Source organism: Phalangium opilio, unplaced genomic scaffold, assembly GCF_054372755.1.
Source record: "Phalangium opilio isolate 3A_F unplaced genomic scaffold, DU_Popi_V2 ptg000002l_1, whole genome shotgun sequence".
In the NCBI taxonomy this organism is placed as follows: Eukaryota; Metazoa; Arthropoda; class Arachnida; order Opiliones; family Phalangiidae; genus Phalangium; species Phalangium opilio.
Genome location: NW_028324144.1, coordinates 2,069,379 through 2,089,512, shown reverse-complemented (window position 1 = coordinate 2,089,512; position 20,134 = coordinate 2,069,379). Strand labels below are relative to the sequence as shown.

At 35.7% G+C, this 20,134-nt stretch overlaps 2 protein-coding genes across 4 annotated transcripts in view; one reads left to right on the top strand and one right to left on the bottom strand.

The window, feature by feature from the left end:
- Positions 1-23: 23 nt before the first annotated feature.
- On the top strand, positions 24-9,954 carry LOC149718225 (protein cereblon-like). Of its 2 annotated transcripts, none has more exons than XM_089834667.1 (6): positions 24-356; positions 818-964; positions 1,054-1,109; positions 1,205-1,284; positions 2,465-2,547; positions 9,818-9,954. In XM_089834667.1, coding segments are annotated over exons 1-6 (450 nt in total). In that variant the 5' UTR covers positions 24-274; the 3' UTR covers positions 9,820-9,954. The 2 variants fall into 2 exon arrangements, with proteins under 2 accessions (XP_089690793.1, XP_089690782.1); XM_089834656.1 differs by lacking the exon at positions 9,818-9,954 and adding an exon at positions 2,862-2,962.
- Sulf1 (Extracellular sulfatase Sulf1) overlaps positions 4,691-20,134 on the bottom strand; it is a 44,812-nt gene continuing 29,368 nt past the window's right edge. The window contains exons 2-16 of one of the 2 annotated variants that reach the window (XM_089834438.1): positions 9,752-10,131; positions 9,416-9,655; positions 9,021-9,342; positions 8,804-8,954; positions 8,524-8,699; positions 8,335-8,463; positions 8,089-8,151; positions 7,782-7,902; positions 7,415-7,706; positions 7,289-7,356; positions 6,459-7,092; positions 6,247-6,389; positions 5,914-6,031; positions 5,769-5,835; positions 4,691-5,689 (exon numbers count right to left, since the gene is read on the bottom strand). In XM_089834438.1, the coding sequence (XP_089690564.1) occupies positions 5,617-5,689; positions 5,769-5,835; positions 5,914-6,031; positions 6,247-6,389; positions 6,459-7,092; positions 7,289-7,356; positions 7,415-7,706; positions 7,782-7,902; positions 8,089-8,151; positions 8,335-8,463; positions 8,524-8,699; positions 8,804-8,954; positions 9,021-9,342; positions 9,416-9,655; positions 9,752-10,115 (2,961 nt within the window). In that variant the 5' untranslated portion in view covers positions 10,116-10,131 and the 3' untranslated portion in view covers positions 4,691-5,616. The remainder of the gene's footprint in view (positions 5,690-5,768; positions 5,836-5,913; positions 6,032-6,246; positions 6,390-6,458; positions 7,093-7,288; positions 7,357-7,414; positions 7,707-7,781; positions 7,903-8,088; positions 8,152-8,334; positions 8,464-8,523; positions 8,700-8,803; positions 8,955-9,020; positions 9,343-9,415; positions 9,656-9,751; positions 10,132-20,134) is intronic. The other variant, XM_089834454.1, reaches the window with a different exon arrangement.

The following is a 20,134-nucleotide window of genomic DNA, read 5'->3' as shown; positions in this document are numbered from 1 at the left end:
TGTTCTTAAGCCTAATTAGAATCAATTTAAATTGTCATTGTAATATTTTCACTGTCCAAAATTGACCAAAAGTCCTTTGTTTTGGTTTAAATTGGGTCGTCGACCTTGATAAAGTAGGAGAGCGCCGATTTTTCCATCGTTTTTTAACAGCTGATTCGACAACTACCGCCACTCAGCGGGAGAATTCGGAAGCTTTCAATAGAAAAGATGTCGTAATCGTGACATATCACTCTAGTGTCCACTTTCTTTCATTTATATCGTAAAGTTAATCGCGATGAAATCAAGAAATTTAAATTTATTAACGTTAATATTGGCCGGATACATGTGTCCGTTCAATTTTCAAGACGCTAGCGACGGTATTAATGAAAATATGGTTTATTTTTTGCACATATTGTTAAGCCTAACCATAAATCCTTGAGAAAATTGGAAATTACATTAGGCCAAGGCTTAGGGTATGAAAAGGCGGGGGGGAAAAGAAGCGACGGATTTAGGCTTAGCCGGTCTTTTTGAAATGATGGGCCTTGAAATGCCTTTGAAGAAAACAAAAAAAAACGTGCTCAAAGAGTTAAAATGACCTTGTTCACGCCAACGCTGTTTTTTTTGGCCCTATGTTAGAAATTTGCATATTTTTGATAAGTTTGGATACTTCATTCATATTCAGGCACAAATTACATCACAGATGGTAGTAAATTTCTTAATCACGATTAATCTAACTTAATCACAGTTTATATCGTCAGGCCAATTAAAATATTATATATAATTAAACTAATTACGATATAATTAACCCGAAATTAACATTATTTATTAATAATTTCAGATATATTGATGTGTAGACAATGTGGGTTTGAAGTAACAGTGCCAAAACAAATTAAAAATGTTGTAACTAAATACTCCATCAAGCATCGATACTTGACAATCATGGGAGTTCCAAAAACATTGGCTCAAACTTTGAGAAATTCTCAAGGTAAGATTGGTTTTAATTACTCTGGGATTGGGTTGTTAATTGGTATTTAAATATGAATCAAAAATCATAATCGTAAATTTGAAAACCAGGCAGGAAATATGAGGTGATAACTGTCTCATCTGCATTGGTTGAAGGTTTTGACAAAGTGCGTATGTTAAAAAATATTAGACACTCTTAGTTGTGGGTAGAAAAACACTTAAGAAAATTCCCTTCCCGGTTTTGTTTTGTTTTTTTTTTAAGTTTTATGAGGAGAATTCCTGGTTTCCAGGATATTCATGGCAAATTTGCGCTTGCCCAAAATGTCATCAACATTTAGGATGGTATTTTATTATTTTGTTTTGGTTTTTAATTGAGGGTGAATGGCATTAATTCAAATTTTTGATTCCCTTTTTTGAAAAAATTAATTATATTATTAGTTTCCTTGAAATTTCATGGGAATGGGATTGTTTAGCTTACATCAGGCCTATTGACCATGAAAATTAAGAAATTTGGACATAATACTTTACTTAAGGAAAATTCAGTGAATTATTGGTTTTAAATCAAGTATTTGATGGGATTAGTTCAAATTTACGCCACTAGATGATCCCATAGTCGAGGGGTGGAGTTTAACTTAACCCCTTGAGCCAATCAAAGGCCGTGCTTTAACTCAGCCCTAGTGTATGAGCTCTGATTGGTTCCAGGGGGTGGATTTAACTGAACCCCTGAGCCAATCAAAGGCCCTGCTTTAACTCAGCCCTAGTGTTTGAGCTCTGATTGGTTCCAGGGGGTGGATTTAACTGAACCCCTGAGCCAATCAAAGGCTGTGTTTTAACTCAGCCCTAGTGTATGAGCTCTGATTGGTTCCAGGGGGTGGATTTAACTGAACCCCTGAGCCAATCAAAGGCCCTGCTTTAACTCAGCCCTAGTGTATGAGCTCTGATTGGTTCCAGGGGGTGGATTTAACTGAACCCCTGAGCCAATCAAAGGCTGTGTTTTAACTCAGCCCTAGTGTATGAGCTCTGATTGGTTCCAGGGGGTGGATTTAACTGAACCCCTGAGCCTATCAAAGGCCGTGCTTTAACTCAGCCCTAGTGTATGAGCTCTGATTGGTTCCAGGGGGTGGAGTTAATTTAACCCCCTGAGCCTATAAAAGGCCGTGCTTTAACTCAGCCCTAGTGTATGAGCTCTGATTGGTTCCAGGGGGTGGATTTAACTGAACCCCTGAGCCAATCAATGGCCGTGCTTTAACTCAGCCTTAGTATATGAGCTCTGATTGGTTCCTGCCTTTGGCAAGGTAAAAATTGGTGTGCAGAAGGTTAGCCAGCATGCTAGGGGCGATACTGACGTTTAAGAAGTTATGGAATAATTTGGGAATACATAAATTGTCCCAAAATCTCATGGAATTTTAGGAAAAAATCCTTTTTAGCTGAAACTTTATTTTTCCATTCACCTTTTGATTTTATTATTTCGGTTTTGGGCGGAAACATTTTTGTTTACCAATTTTGTTATTATTTTTCAAAGGATATTTAAGGATTCCATGAAATCTGTTAATGATAGGGCAGATTTTGTGGCGCTAATTTTGAAACATCATATACATAAAAAATGTAAGTCAGCTTTTGACTATTTCCCCCGCTTTTTAGCTTTAATAAGTCAGTCAGATCACGGCATTCAGGATAAAGCTTTCAAAACTTCATTATTTATTTCCTTTTGAAACATCCTTTAATATCTTTCACAATACCTTTAAAATTGAGTCATTTTGGTTACTGAACCCAAAATAGCTGTCATCACATCTTTTGCAATCGTAAAAAAGGTGACGGAATTAGATGCTTTTAGATTAGATTATGAGTCGTTAATGCTTTATGGTGAAAAGCCGCGAGACAAAACAAAAAAAAAAAAAACGTGTCACTTGTGTTTTTAGATGCCGATTCCTTGATTAACGTCAATCAGGAGAGATTGAATTCTTGATTAAAGTTGATACGATAAATTTATTAGATTAAAGGTTGAAATGTTTGTACAAATAAATTTAGAAAGTTTATTTTCAACCTTTATCTACTTTTTGCCGAAAATAATTCAACGAAAAATTTATTTTCAATATAAGACAAGAATAAAATATATATTTTCGTAAAATTATTTGGAAAACATAAAAACACAACTTAGAAGTCACAAACACACAACGTAGAAACTAGAAAATGACAAAAACGCGGCTTAGAAAAATGACAAAAACGCGGCTTAGAAAATGACAAAAACGTGGCTTAGAAAATGACAAAAAAAAACGCGACTTAGAAAAATGACAAAAACGCGACTTAGAAAAATGACAAAAACGCGACTTAGAAAAATGACAAAAACGCGACTTAGAAAAATGACAAAAACTCGGCTTAGAAAATGACAAAAACTCGGCTTAGAAAATGACAAAAACTCGGCTTAGAAAATGACAAAAACATGGCTTAGAAAATGACAAAAACGTGGCTTAGAAAATGACAAAAACGCGACTTAGAAAAATGACAAAAACGCGACTTAGAAAAATGACAAAAACGCAACTTAGAAAAAATGACAAAAAAACGCGACTTAGAAAAATGACAAAAAACTCGGCTTAGAAAATGACAAAAACTCGACATAGAAAATGACAAAAACGCGACTTAGAAAATGACAAAAACTCGGCTTAGAAAAATGACAAAAACTCGGCTTAGAAAATGACAAAAACTCGGCTTAGAAAATGACAAAAACTCGGCTTAGAAAATGACAAAAACGCGACTTAGAAAAATGACAGAAACACAGATATAACTAAATCACAAATGACAAAAACACAGTTTAGAAATGACAAAAACACAGTTTAGAAATGACAAAAACACAGTTTAGAAATGACAAAAATATGGGTTTTTGAATCAGGACTTTATTTTTCTTGGAAAGTGGTTGTGCACTTTTTCTTATTATTATTATTTTTTTTTTCATTGGTAAAAACAGTTATTTGTTATTTACAAATTAATATTTTAGGTTTGCGTAGCTATAGCTATATATTACGGTATGGTAAATAATTAATTAGTATTTAACTGACATTAAATAAATCTTTGGAAGCCCATTGAGCTAACAAATTTATTAAAAACCCAAATTATATATATATTTAAAAAAAATAATTGGAAAAACAACCTAGACAATTCTAAAAAATAATATTCCTAAAATAACATTACTTAAAAAAAAGAACTTATTTTAATTATAATACAATCAATAATTTTAAGCAAATTAATTAAATTATATATTTTATATATATATATAAAAAGTGCCTAAATAACTTTTTAAAGTTTTATTGAAATAAATTAAACATTTTGTTGTTTTTTTTTACATATACTAGACACAAAAAAGTACAATTTTAATTTTAAATATATTTAATTTTGTACAAATTAAAAAATAAAACGAATTAGTTTTAAGTTAACTAATTTATTTTGTTCTTGAGGCGTCTATTTAAAAATTAAGACTAAAAGCGAATTATAATTAATTTTGATTATAATTAAAATTTATTATAATTAAAATTAATTTTGATTATAATTAATTTTGATTATAATTAAAATTGATCATAATTAAAATTAATTTTGATTATAATTAAAATTGATTATAATTAAAATTGATTTTGATTATAATTAAAGTTGATTATAATTATAATTAAAATTGATTATAATTAAAATTAATTATAATTAAAATTGATTTTGATTATAATTAAAGTTGATTATAATTATAATTAAAATTGATTATAATTAAAATTAATTATAATTTAATTTAATTTTAATTTTATTGATTAATTTCAAAACACAACCATGGGAGTTAATTTTAATTTCTTTTTTTAAATAATCGCCGTTAATACTTATGGGTTGTTTTTCCAAATTTTGAATACAAAAAAACAATAACACAATACGATACTGCCAGAAATTTGAAATTTTTGAAATTATTTGCATATTATTAGAAGGGCAGTGTAATTGTTAGTATATTTTGTTTGAAAAATGTTGTTGTTGCAAAGCACAATTACAATTAATATTTTGGTTGTTAATAGAGATATAAAGCTTTAAAGGTTAAAGGTCATTTAATTATTTATTTATTTAAATCACATTTGGCATTACCAGTATCATATCATTTAATCCACCACTTTAATGTTCAAAGCATATTTAAATAGGGATATGGCGGCACTTAATGTTATCTTCGCGTAGAAAACAAATAAGAGGTGCTATTTCCCTACAAATCAAATTTGGGTGTGTGGATTTAGTTTTCTATTTGGTTTAAGTGCATTGAACGTTTATGGCATGACGTCATTGGAAACACTTGTCAAATTTGAAAATACTCGGAAATTAAAATTCGATATCACTTTTCCAAATTAAATATTGATAGGGGGATTAAATGACGTCATATCTGCCAAAAGAACAAAAAAAATTTATAATTTTTTTTTTAGATCTAGGCTTCGTTCTTATTCAGGTACGTTCAAAAGAGTAAATCCATCGCTATAACAAACGTCTTATTCACATTAAATAGGGTTGTCTTAGTAGTTCTTGGCTCCGTTGTAGCCGTAGCCGTAGTTTATTTTTCCACATCACGTTGACTAAAACGCACAAACACTAAATTATTTAATTTTCTTTGTTTTAACGTTTTCTCTTTGCTTTGGCATTATAAAAATGTTTGTTTGTTGGTTGTTTTTAACCGTTTCTTCTGTCATTATTTGCCCGTTTACGTTCTTCGTTATGCCATCTACGTCTTCTGTGCCAGTGCCTTTTTATGGGGGGTTTTAATTAAGTACTAAGATTAATGAGAAAAATAGATTTATTTATTTTTAAATTTTGATGTTCACCTAAAATTGTGCGGTTTTGTCGTTAGTATACCATAATCTCGACCCAGTCTATGTTTATTTTCTTTCCCTGTAAAGTTTGTACATTGTAAGGGTTAATTTATCTTTTTCCTTATTATTTGTGAGGTTAAAGGTTAAAGTGTGTTACCTTCAGGTTTATATCTTATTGAGCAATCTCTTGAACCTTTGCAACTTCTAAGTCTATTGAGTAGCTTCTTTAGATCCGCTCTAGTATCTTCGTTCAGTTCGTTAAAAACGTTTTTGAGCTGAAATAAGAATTATAAAGCTTGGGGTCAGTTTGTTAATATATTGAGTCTTGACCCCGTCTTTGAAAATATCTTTCTGTTGAGTGCAATTTGAACTGTCACACCCAGAATCTAACATAAATGTTATTTGTGACATTTTGTTCCAGATTTTAACAACCCCTTTATAAAATTGTCTAATCTACCATCGTAATTAGCTGTAAAATAATTAAAATTACTTGGTATGGATCAACCCTCAAGTTGTAGTATGATTGAAAGCCCGTTATGAATTCGCAATACAAGAAATTATGCGTTTCGTTGATTGTTCTAGCGCACCAGTATGTATTGTTGTTAGAATTTTGGCAGAAACAAAATGGCCCACCTGTTTACGAGTTCATGGAAAAATAATTATTAATTACTGTCATAGAGGTATTTAACAAGATAGGTATACTTGTCCAACGTGGAGGTGTCTTCCAGTGATCATTATTATGCGAGAAACAATTCATTTTCTCGATATTACAAGCGGTGTGTTCGAGTTTCGCTTTTCGTCTCAGTTTCCGTTCACGTTTCTTCATCTTTTCCTCTTTAACTCTTTGTCTTTCTTCCCTTAATCTATTCCTTTGTTCCACGCGTTGCTGGTACCCAAAATCATTGGTGTCCTCGAAATCGCACGCGCAATGAGTGTTCTTATTGGGTACAACCGGATCTTCGTCCGTCAAACCATTCGAAAAGAAGGCGTTGGGTCTCTTCCGTTTTAGGTGTTTTCGAACGCCTTTCAACTCTCCTAACTTATTCTGAAATTTCTTGATGGTCATGTCCAGTTTCTCCTTTTTTTCGCGCCATAATCGAGGGTCCTTGTAAACGCCTTCCGGACAGGTAATGGTGCTGTTCGCGTATATGACGCAACCCGCCACCATGACGGCTCCGTTGTTTTTGAAAGCGATGGAACGAACTGCTATGGTGTGTTCGGATTGTTCGTTGGATGAGTCCTGGTTGTCGTCGTTAAGTAATGGGTTGTCGTTGACGTCCCATTCTTCATCTTGAAGGTCCTGGTATTCCTCCGAATCCTTTGCTCCAAGTTCATCCTGAAATGTTAAATCAGACTTGAAATGCCAATGGTAATTATAAGTAATTGAAAGTGAGGAAGTATGAGAGAACAGGCGACAATCGTGTGAAGAGGTAATCACTATTTTCGTTGGAGAGCGCAGATTGGCTCATCAATGAAGCTACTCGCTTCAGTGTCTGACCTTCTGTTGTTGATACTTTCAAATGCGAGCTTACCTCATCAATATTGTCCTTGTCCACGATGTCTCTCTTAACTCTGGCACCCAAGAAGACTGGTTTGAAATCTGTCAGGACGAAATATATGTTGAAATCGTGAAAGATATTGAGCTTTGTTCCTTTTACCTTTCCCAAGATGGTTTTTAAGGAAACGTCTCTGCAATCTCCTTTCAACCGGATCCATTCGTATTTTTCGTTTCCCATACGCGAAGTTTAAGTCTTGATCGTCTTGTCCACGTTTCATGGCTGCTTTGAAATCAGCGTACTGTTGTTGTTGTTCGTCGTCATCTTCATCCGTTTCTGAATCGCTATTCCCGTAAGGCGGATAAGAGCAAACGCAATTGTTCTTGCCACGACGTACTGATCCGTGGCATCGTCTCTTGTGCCATTTATCCCCATCGAAGAAACATTCCCATTTCTGTGAAAGCGAAGAGAAATGAAAGGATCATATTTTCTATTCTAGTTGAAGATCATCTGATAACTGTGTTTTTACTTGAAATGGTTGGCAAGGTGATTTATATTCAAGTAGTTGACATTCTTGGGCCAAGGAATCCTCGTTGTTCAGTCTGTTGTGGAATGGAATCGGGGTGAAACCAAATTCGCGACTCACTTTACTGGAAAACATTATTTTGTTTTTGGTCTTTGCTTAATTATTTCTTTATTGATTAATTTTGTTTAAATTACTAATCTACAAGACAGATTTGGAAGATCTCTCAAACTCTTCTGTCTCCAAGAAACTAAATTACTTTAGTTGACAGATTTGGAGTATGTGGTATGCGAAAGAGTAATTAGTTACCTACCCTCTTTCAATTAGAAAACTGTCACGCCATTGTCGAGTCTTTCTGGAATCACCAGGTCCTCCACTTTAAAAATAATTTAAGAGTTAGACCATGAGGTTTTACCATTATTGAAATGCGGGAGGTGGAATTGAGGAGAGGTCCTTTTCATTCCCTCTGACCTAATGATGACCGACTTGGTCACAGCTGATCACTCTTCAGGCCCCTCTCCTCAATTCTTTCTCCATGTGAAAATGTCCTCAAACCTACAGTGATTGGTTGTAGGCATCCATTATAATTGGTAAGAAAGATTTTCCATCCATATGGTCCGGCACTTCAACTCCCGCAATGTCCAAGAAAGTTGGGGCGATGTCCACGTTGAGAACAATCTTGTTTATTCTGAAAGTATTATTTCTGTCGAGTATCTGCCTCAGACTTCCATATATCGTCTCAACTTACTGTACTCCTTGAGGTACTTTAGGACCTCGGACATAAAAGGGTACTCGTACATCAAACTCAAATGGCATTGATTTTCCTTTGACCAATCCAAATTGTCCCAAATGGTACCCGTGATCGGACGTGTAAATAATATAGGTGTTGTCCAATTCACCTAGGTTGACCAGTTCTTGATACAACTGTCGGTTAGTTAACGATAAAGACATCGTTACTTAAGTTCGTTTGAGGTTCAAATAATTTCATTCGAGATTTGAAAATACTTAATGGACAAGCGCCTACTAACTCTTCCAACCGTTTCGTCGATCGACTGTAAAGTTTGCAATCTTTTAGTGTGCAAAACGTCCGTGAATTTCACGTGAATCGGTTCCATCTTTTGCGTATGACGTAACAACCATTGCTTGTCCGGATTGGGTGCGTAGTTCCAACTGGGTGTCCTGTTGAAATACTCCTTTTTAAGAGATTGTTCACGACTAAAACCAACTGGGCTGTCACTAATTTACCTATGCGTCGTTATATTGTGAAACATGTGTTGATATTGAGGAGCGGAGTCCTCAGGACCATGAGGAGTTGGGAAGGACATGACCATCATGACTGGTTTATTGACAAAGGATTGTTTTGACTGACGAAGAAACGCGATGCTATCATTTGCAATTAGGTCGGGGTAGTAATCCAAAAGGTAATTGTCGCCGTGTTTGATACGGTTGCCGTTGACATTTATGGTGTAATTATAAAACCGCGAGTTACGGACCAGTCCGGCCCATTCCCTCCAACCAGGAGGAATATACGAACCATTATATTCGTTCAAGTACTTGCCGAAGAAGGCTAAAATATATAATATAAACTCTTAAATAAATAATTAAATGCTTTGTCCTACACACCGTGACACATTAATTACCTGTCCTGTATCCAGCATTGTTAAGATACGTCGCGAAAGTATGTGGTTCGTGCTCTTGTTGCCATTGGATGGAACTACAATTATCGTTATTGGTATACACGTCGTGATTATGAACGTACAACCCGGTTAACAAGGAACTTCGGGACGGGCAACACATTGGCGTTGTGACGTAGGCATTTGGAAAATGGGCACCACCCACTCCAAGTATCTTCAATGTCTTTGGCATGAAACTCATTGAACCTAAGTTGTAGTCAAGTGGCCACAATGTAATGTAATAAAATTGAAAGTGGTTCTCAAATAAATAAATAAAACATCACATCGGTTTGACCGACCTACCCAATTCAATATCTTGATCATCGGCCAACAATAGTATTATATTGGGTTTCTTCTCTTTCCCGATAGAAGCTGACTTCCGGGGGTACTTCCGGCGGGAATTGTTCTCCCAGAGTGCGTACTTGCTTTCCTCGCTGTCGTAGTACGATGACAATGATGGATAAGACGCCGAAGAAGAGGTTCCGGTACCACCACCACCTCCGTTGTTGTTATTATTCGGCTGATCCGGAAGTGGAAGCGTACCTTTCCTGGGACCACCACTTCCAACACCATTTCTTTGATTGGTACGTCGAGATGACGTCACGGTGGAATGTAACAGGAGAATGTTCAACAGAATAAAGGAACAGAATACCGTCGGTGCTCGCATAATGCCCCAGGTTCAACTGTACATAAGAAACATACAGGAAATTTATAGGAATATCAAAGTGAGTACCCGCGTGTTTCTGTTAAAGTTTTGGCGGGAATGCATAATGTAATTTGGCGCGAGATGCGTGGCTACGACACGTGGATGAATTTAAAAGATTGCCACGAGAAATAAATCCACGTGCATAAATTCTACCACGTTTTAGGGAAAACCAATACAGTCTTGTATTCAGACAAACTTTTCTTTCTTTTCATTTGTTGGGGTTAAATAGATAAGTGCATTTTCATATAAAGTACTTTCATAACTTGAAGAAAGAAATTTAAGCCAGTTCCGGGTTAATACACTTAAAGTTAATCCCTACTATATTTTAAGTCCCACATTTTACCCTAATTGTCTTAAGGATACCCGTGCATCTTAACTTCCGGTATGCGATATAGTAGCAAAAAAAAAAACCGTCCACTTAACTCAATTTAAACCCCAGAAATTTTTTAAATTCACTTTAGGGTTTTGAGATAAAAATCCCTTAGAAATTTTTACAAGCCTCTTTTCGCAACCTAACTCTTTAAAAGTTAGGGGACCCTGGTCCTTCCTGTACACTTTTGCAACATTTTCTGACGTTGAAAGTAGGGGTCCTAAATTCAATTTAGGGACGCAAGAAATGGTTTTCTTTATTTTAGCGTTCAAATCGTAAAATTGGAGTAATTGTGTTAGTGGTTTTATTTTAAACATACTAAGGCGCTAAAATATTATAGAGTAAACATTTTATTTAGGGGTTGAGAATATGCTAATCCTATGAAAAACATTAACATGTACAAAAATGGGCCAAGCCTCGCCTCGTGACCTCTCCGCCGTAAAACGTTCTGAGATCCCATGTAGAGCCAAGTCTGCCTTTTGTTCTCATTCAATCGCCAATTGAACAATTATGTTATAAATTAAGTCCTTTTCCAAATTAATAACCAATATTCTTTGACTCTATCATTATTATACATCTTTGTTCGTATCAAAAATATCGTGACTTGGCAATCGCAGGTAAGTAATATTAAAAGGAAGTCGAGGGGATATTCATTAAATCGTTGCTGATTTTAAAATAATCGAAGGGATATTCACTAAATCGTTGCCTATTTTAAAATAATCGAAGGGGATGACCTGCGCTTGCCAAGTCACGATATTTTTGATACGAACAAAGATGTATAATAATGATAGAGTCAAAGAATATTGGTTATTAATTTGGAAAAGGACTTAATTTATAACATAATTGTTCAATTGGCGATTGAATGAGAACAAAAGGCAGACTTGGCTCTACATGGGATCTCAGAACGTTTTACGGCGGAGAGGTCACGAGGCGAGGCTTGGCCCATTTTTGTACATGTTAATGTTTTTCATAGGATCTCACTTCTTTTTGTAGACCCTCGGTAGTTATATTAAAACAAGACCCTCTCATGGTACTTCGTTTGCCAATATAATCGCTAACGTTTGTCCTTATTTACGCTGAATTACCCCTTTCGACCCGCAGAGAATATGTAATAAAGATTGTACGCGATATCCTAATATAAGAATGTAGCATCAGTTACGACACATTTATTTTAAACTACTACTCTTATTAGCTTTAATATATATTTAACTTTCGGTTAACTTTGGACCATTACGTCCTTTCATCAAGAACACACACTATTTCTGTTGAAAAGACGGCAGCGCCATCTAGTTTTAAAATAAAGAACTAAAGAACAATTTTATAAAAATTTCGGGATGTTTTAATTTTTCTGTGCTTTATAAAATAAATGAAAACTAAATCCTGAATTTTAAGTTTCTATCTACCCTAGAAGTACCTTAGAATTTTGATGATCGGTGAGTGAGTGAGTGAGTGACAAAATAAGGTAGATTTCACCTTCGATATTTCGAAAAGTATATAGGGTAGGAACTTGAAATTTGGAAACTATAGCTAGGATTGACAGTCCTCGCGGCAAGCAAAATTTCAGACTTTTACCTGTACCCATCACGAAGTTACAATGGGCTTAAAAGTGCCACGAGTTGCTTCGAGAAAAGGATGTCAGTGCTCGACTTGGCTGGGAGCACTGCCGTGCTCCCAGATTATTTTTTAATTAAAATGAAACCTTCAACATTACACTTAATTCTTGATCTTGGATCATGGCCCGTTTAGCCAAAAAGACCAAAACCATCCTCAGTGTGTCAAACTGTTTCAATATTTGTAAGTCTTTGAACAGTCTTACAGTTAATTATTTGAAAATATACGCTAGTAATTGAATTTATCGGAGATGTTAATGTGAGCTTTTAAGGCATCGTATCGTGACAATTAGCGACACCCCAATCCCCCCACCCTCGGGATTTCGCGTCTAGACTTCGTAGAAGAGTTGAAACGTCTTCTCTGATACCGAAATTATTTTGGCAACGGGTCAGTTTTTGAGCGAAAAGACTTTTGTGGCCCTCTTAAAGGGATACAAAAACCTAAAAATAAGTTGTTCAATTAAACGATGATTTAATTGGAGCATTTTATCACGCGTGGTTGCGGCGTTTTATGTACAAAGCGTAGTTACCTTGAAAAGTCATTGAGTTTGAAAATGGGTCCGGGAATTCCTTATTATTTCGGTTCTATTTACAAGTTAATTTAGGAAATAGTCATTTACAAGATAATTAACTTAATAATAATTGAAAGTGTTAATGAATAATAATTGGTCAAAAGTGACTTCAGATGCTCAGAGAAAAAAAATAAAGGTCAGTCTAAAATTTTGAAATTAAAAATATGTAACAAAATAGTTCAGTTTCCCATACAGGGTGTTCCCAAAAAGGGGGAGGGTAATTGTAGGACCGAAGTTCAGTGGGATGGTTCTATGGGAAATCAATTTTGAATAGAAAATGTTCTATACTTGACATTTTTGTTAGTTATGATTGCAGTGTTTTATGGATGACCCCTTGATTAAATTAGCTTTGTATGGGCAGTTTCTTAATTAAATTTAAGGGGTCATCCGTAAAACACTCCATTCCTAACTTGGAAAATGGGCATAATGTCTTAGAAGTTACACCCTGTATAAAACAATTATGATACATCGATTAAAAATAACTTTTCTCTGTTCATCCTCCCTTTAAATGTAGTTTCGCTTTTTTGTTGAGTTAATAAATCCGGGAAAAAATATCAAATGAGGCATTGAGGCAATCTTCCACTATGGTCGAACACTTGCCAAAATTTTACGGCACTTAAATCACGCAATTAAGTAACCTTAACACGCGTGTCCCACCTCTTTCTTAATCAAGGGTTAGTGCCACTGAACCTTTTCAGTTTTTTTAATGGCGCCTGCCCAAGAAATTATCAAAGGAGATTTCTCCTAAATTACTTGACATTAGAGGCTACCGTAAGTGATGGATGCGTTAGAGCTTGCCTTCAGTGACAGGTGAAGTTGTTAGGAAACATGGTATTGGCATGGCAGACTTTAAAATCCTTGACATTGATGAATCTCTATGTAACACCCTTCTAACTTATGAAATGGTTTTAGAAAATACATTTATAATTAAACATTGAGGGGGATTTTTAACTTTGTAATTAGCGGATTACGACGTCGGTAATCAAATGGTGTGGTCGGTTTTATTGGTGTTAATTAAACCACGATATCAGATAAATTAATCATTTACTTTCTTAATTAATTATATAGATGAGACCCGCAAAGAAATTTATGATTTTTTTATTCGGCCAAATTAGCATAAATTATGTAGTGAGATTAGATTAGATAAATACACTTTTACTTCCCCCCCCTTCGCACTCCTAAATTTAAACCCCTTACCCCTACGGTATTGGTTCAATTCTCACAGGGGTTCTGACTAGCAGACGCCATTAAGGCAATGGCGGATGTCGCAGTAGTCCTTGATTATTTTTAAGACTAATTAAATGTTATTTATTTTGTAATAGGAGATCAATTATTTATTCTTTTAATATTAATATCCTTTTATATTTAAAAAAAGGCCGTTGTTTTGAGGTATAATGTTATGTTATGTAAACTTATCCTTTAAAATTAATATAAATTTAAATTTAAGGAGCTTGTAAATGCATATAAGTTGTCTTTTAAAGGGGACTAGGTCAAAATGATATAAATTGCCATCGATGGGTTTTCTTTCTTTCTTACTAATACGAAAATAAAGGGTTTAAGTCAAGCATTTTTTCTCCATTCACATCTTTGCATCCAAGAGCTTTTATCATTGTTCCCGCGCAAAATTTATGGGATACTTTATTTTCTTTTTATTTTTATTTGAAAATGGGTCATTGTGTTTAGAATGTCTCCCCCTTCAAGGGGCTCCAACCGAATATTTATCGCTCTCTTTTTTCCAACTTCGGAGGTCGAAGTTGGAACGAACGAGGGTAGAAAGAGGCACGCTTTTTAAAGAGAAATTAGTTTAACAATGATGATATAGTTTGATGCAAAGACCAAAGACCGCATCGCATCTTCTTAATTTCACGTTTTAAAAATAATAATAATTACGAATAATGCGAAACTGATCTATTCGAAGTTAGTAAGGGTACAGTTTTAATCAAGAAGTGATATCTAGTTTATTAGGGAGAAGGTATAAATTCATTCATCCACATTTATAATCTAGCTTTATCTCCAGTCCAAACGTACGTAGGTCCGGAGTTAATCCCCGCCTCTAAATTACAACCAGCAGCATCTCATTGGCTCTTGAAAACTCGTGCACGTCAGCGCGACGCGAATGACGAAAATTACAAGTATTTTCCCGACTGAGGAGAGGCAGCGAAATAGCCCGGCCTCCTTTTACGTCCCCCCCCCCTTCTATTTTGAAAGGGGGGACTGGCTGGGACTATGGGGCGCGAATACTTAGGCAACTTATACCTTCTCCCTAATAAACTATAGATATCACTTCTTACTTTAAACTAAATTGCTCCTATCTTCGTTAATATTATAGTTATAAACATGGTTCCAATTCGATATATTCATTATTTTACACGCTCTTTCCGTTAAAAAGTTAAAAATTCCAGCCCGAGGTATTCCTTTAACTCCGTTAAATTTTTTTATTTTTAATTCTAAACTTCGGAGTTACTTTGTATCAATAATATTTGAAAGTTTAGTTTTTTAGAAACCTTGAAGCGGGTTTATTATTATTCAATCAATTTCTCTTTTTAAGTATTTCGTGTCGGTAAAGATCAGAGACGTTGAAAATCTCAGCTTAGGAACTAATCCTTCGACTAGAGATAATTCAAAATCTTAAAAACGAAAATCCGATTAGCCAAAGATCTGACTTCAGCTAAGGAAGGAGAAATAAATAAAATTAAAAAAAATAAGAGAAATGACAGTTAAATCATTACCCCGCAGGATAAAAAAGTTAAATTAAATTAGATTATTATTTTAAAGTAGCGAGAGAGAGGAACTAAAAAAATGAAGTTGAATGATGATGGGGAAAATCTGTTTTTTTTTGGTTCCCTATGGGAGTGTCTCACGTTTTAAATCACTACATTTAAAAATCTCTTCTCTAAGAACTTTCTAATTAGATTCAGTCTAACCTTAGATTGTTTTAAAGGAAATACAGGCGTTCTTAAGCCTTTGTTAGTTGTCTAAAGTTGGTGGATAATGAGCCATTTCGATATGGAATAGCCGCCATTTCAGTTACCGCCTTTGTCTACGACATAACCCCGTTATACTCGCTATAAGTATGGGTGGAAAGGATGTTTGCTAAGCGTGCATTCTAAGGGGCGTTTCCTGGAGGTGTGTCTTTCGTAGAGGAGCGCCTTCTGGTGGTGGAATAGAGAATATGGCTCTGATCTCTGTTCGTAACTCCTGACTCAACAAATGAACTAAAAATTTCTGTTTCACGTGTGGAAGTACTATTTACACTTGGCTAAGTAAAATATTTCCACCTGGAATCATGGCCCCCAGTATCAAACTCCTTCAAAGTCGCTCAAACTTGTTCATTTTAGGATCATAGGGTTCTAAGGCAGACCCATACTTAAGGAGAGTATTATAGGGCTATGATATCTAGGCGAATTTAGAAACTTTCTGGTCTGACATCATTAGGCCAAAACGCGAGAAACGTTAGGCAGGCTTAGCTCAGGTCTATTTTAGAACATATTGCAACTGTCTTCCATTCGAAGTAAGCGAGCGAGCCAGCCAGTACTTGAAAATCTATTTAAATCAACGTGGTGCTGCGAAAGGCTTGTTTATGCAAATTTATGCAAACTTGACGAAATTTTATTACAATCTTTTTTTTTATTCTTTTTCGCTAAGTTTAAGATCAATTGGCCGTTAACAGTAGCGGTCTGACATTGGCAAACCGCGCTTCGGGATTCGCGAGAGAAGAAAATTTAGGCTTAGGCAAAATTGAAAAGAATAAAGCGAATCTAATGGAACGTTGAACTTAAATTGAAAAAGTAGATTTCCGTTTCATTCACATTATTATTATTTCTCCGTCGTCCCAGACAATCCGCTGCTCTTGAGATTTTTATACCCCATAATCCCTCGCGTGTCGGTTCTGTCTGAAATGGCATTTTTAAAAGTTAGTTTATGCTTGGAGGAGAGGCGAGATGGAGTCGAATCTCCATACCAATAACATAGCCCCTGTACCCCCATCTACGGCAACGGCAACCTCCCAGCATCCTCAGACTTTGGTAGGGTCTAATTCATGAGAAGTAGCTTCTGTTTTTAAATGGTACTAGGCGGCAGCACTTAACAATACGCGCGAGGTACTTTGGGATACTTTCATTTCCGTGCCATGACCCATGAACATTACTACTCCATTTCACCTCTCCTCCTAGGTTTTGGGGTCCGGATGTTAGTTAATGCGGCGAACCGATTTTGGGAGGTATTTGAGGTTAAAAGTCACCTCATATAAACGTCTACGGCGATGACAATTTTAAACCCCCTAAATATATGGGCCAGGTGTGATCATGAAGTGGGTTCTGGTAAACACGTACTTAAAATGTTCTGGGATATTGGCAAAATTTGGCCAGGGATAAGCAGCTATAAAAGTCTGGGGTTTTCAATATAAAAAATAGTATTTGGTATTTGGTTTCACAAAAAACAGTGAAAATGTAATTAAGGAATCATGGAAAAATCTGCCATGAATTTGATGATCTAAATTGTTTTCGTCAATTTGGTGTTGTGGCAATCCTGATATAAGGTTTAGGCAACGCTTGCCCTTTCCATACATAATAATTAGTCATGCCATCATAATGTTTTTATTATTAGATTAGACCGAGTTACAAACCCCATTGGAATTATACGTTAGTCCCTCCTAATAAAAAAGATATGATTCCCAAACATAGTAAGGCCCATGCGCAGACCCGAATTCAATCTAGTCCATTAATAATAATTGTAACAAAAGAACTCGTGCAAGGCTTCCTCCCTTCCTTCATCAGGGGCACGAGCGCGCGCAGTCTCTTTTGACCAATTAGCTTTTTCCTAATCAAGACAAGACAATAACCCTACATTCCCACTAATCTACAAAAACCATGGACCTTATATACCAACCCTATCCAATTGGGGACGGGAAAACTGGGAGAGTGATTGATTTGTTAATATTACAAAAATGTATAATAACCGAACGGTATATGCAATTACAGCAAGGAAATTAATTAAGATTAGTGTTAATTTCTCTAGTATATCAAGTAAATAAGCTCACTGCAACCTCTTCTTCTTCTTCGCGAATTATAGTGCTCTCACGATGACCTCTATTTTCTTGACCTTCTGTAGGTAAAACCTACAATTTTTACTAGTACGTTTGACCTTCGTATGACTTATAAAGTAATGTCAGTTTCCCAACTTTGACTTTATTAAGGTTTATGGGCAAATAACATGGGCTGCCACTAGTCTATTTGGTCTTGTATACAATTACAAACGTATCGCCAGTCTAATATTTCCCCTATTTATTCCCGGTTTTAAATATTATACTGCAATATCGTATTTCCACTTCCGTGTTTAATCATCCTTGGTAAAATTTCTGCTTGAGTTAGCAGAATTTGATGGAAGAATTTATCAAATATCACTTAGTATCTCAAATTAAGGTGTAACGCCCCTAATCAATTATATTAATTAGTGAATGGTTTCCTATATTACTAGGGCTGTACGCATACAGGGTGCTCAAAAAAGGTAGGGTAATATTAGGTTAAAACACTCCTCCAATGTTCATAACTTGTTTAGGCGGTGTGTCCCTTGTGGTTGTAGAAGTTACACAAGGCTCATAGAAACCTGGAAAACAGGGAAAGCCTGGAAAAATCAGGGAAATAGTTGACAAAGACCTCAGGCAAATTTAGAGTATTTAATAAAATTCAGGGAAATCAGGGAAATTTGCGTCAAACAGATGCGGAGTAATTAAGCAAAATGTCCGTAAACATACCCTCCATAGGATTAACATTACACTAAATTTTGGAGGCTCATAACTCTGGTTATATTAGAGATACGGGGATGCCCTTTGATTATGTAATAGTCCTATTTACCCCTCCTCCTTCGTTAACATTTGCTCCATAGGATACTCCATATACGGGAAAAACCTGGAATACTCAGGGAAGTATAAGCGGAAAAGCCTGGAAATCTCAGGGAAATTTGTTGTTTTCCAAAAGTTGTATGAACCCTGTTGTAGAAGTTACATATATTTTCGACCCAAATTGATTTCCCATGGAACCATCCCTTGCACTGCAATCTCTTTTTGGTACTGTACGCCCTGTACATATACCTTTAAGAGAATGATACCATGGAGTAATAAAAGCTATACTGGAGATGACGTTTTAGGGGTGGGAAAAGTAATCAAGTAGGATTGATGCCAGGAATGGATGCCATTCACTTACAGGCTGCTAGCAGCGTGCCTGGCTTTAGTTTCTGTACGCCTTTTCCTTATCGAGAGCCATTAATTATGGCCTTTAAGTGTTTTTTCTCATTTGCGTAATCTGCCATTCTAAACACGTGGAGCTCAAGCATGCCATATACCAATATTGTTGGCGCCGCTCCGCTCAGCTCAGCTACCGATCGAAATTATTCTATAAATAAAATACCCAATATCGCATACGTTAAGTATATAACTATAGACATATATAAGTTAGTAAGATATGTTCCGTTCCATAAGTTTGTTAATCTCTGGCAACTTAGAAACTGGTGCTTGTAATTTTGAAGTGAGTGAGGTAGGTAGGTCATAGATTCAGGGTAAAGCGAGGGAAGCCTGGTGCATGAGGCGCTGCTGTCAAATTTGGGCTTAGTAATGCAGACTAAATAGGACCTAGATGGAACTTGGTCCTGCATGCAAAATTAATTAACCACCACCGAGTGTAGTTAGGACTTCAATTGACTCGCTTCCGTCGTTCTGCTAGAACTAGTTATCTCGAGCTGTAAGTCTCTCAGTAGCATTACGAACTTGTATGGGAAGTGTTATACTTATGGAAGGAACATATCACTTATAAACTTATGATAGTGTTGGCAGTTTCCTGCCTTTAACTGTATTATGACATAAGGAAAAATAGTATGGGTTGCCACTAAAGCTATGAATTACGTATTTTCGTGCCGCACCTTTTGAATGAATGCCTAACATTTACTTCCTTCCCTTCTCCATTTCACTTCGAGATTATGACCCACAAACAAATACAGATCACCTAATTTACGGTTAATTTATTTAGTATATATTTTTGTAACTTGACCATGAAAGAAATCAGTATCACTCTCTCAGTTTCCCCCATCCCTTATGTATTGAATTTATAAGATGCACGCAACTGTAGCTACATCCCCCCTCCAATAATAGGTCTACAAGAAAGGTCAACCTGTACACGTCTAGGGGTGAGATGGTGGAACCTGCTGGAATTCCAAAAATGTACGAGGAACGTCTAAGTCCATCAATACTGGAGGATACACCGCGACACCCACTGTCTTCTACTATTTCGTATTTTCGTTTTAGAGAATTTCTTATGAATGGTCTAAGATCCATTTGCTTTCATGGTCGCTCGCTCGTTCCTTTGCCAGACAAAAAACAAAACAACGAAAAACGAAAAAGGGGTATATATTTTTTCTTACGCCTACTTAAAATATTAC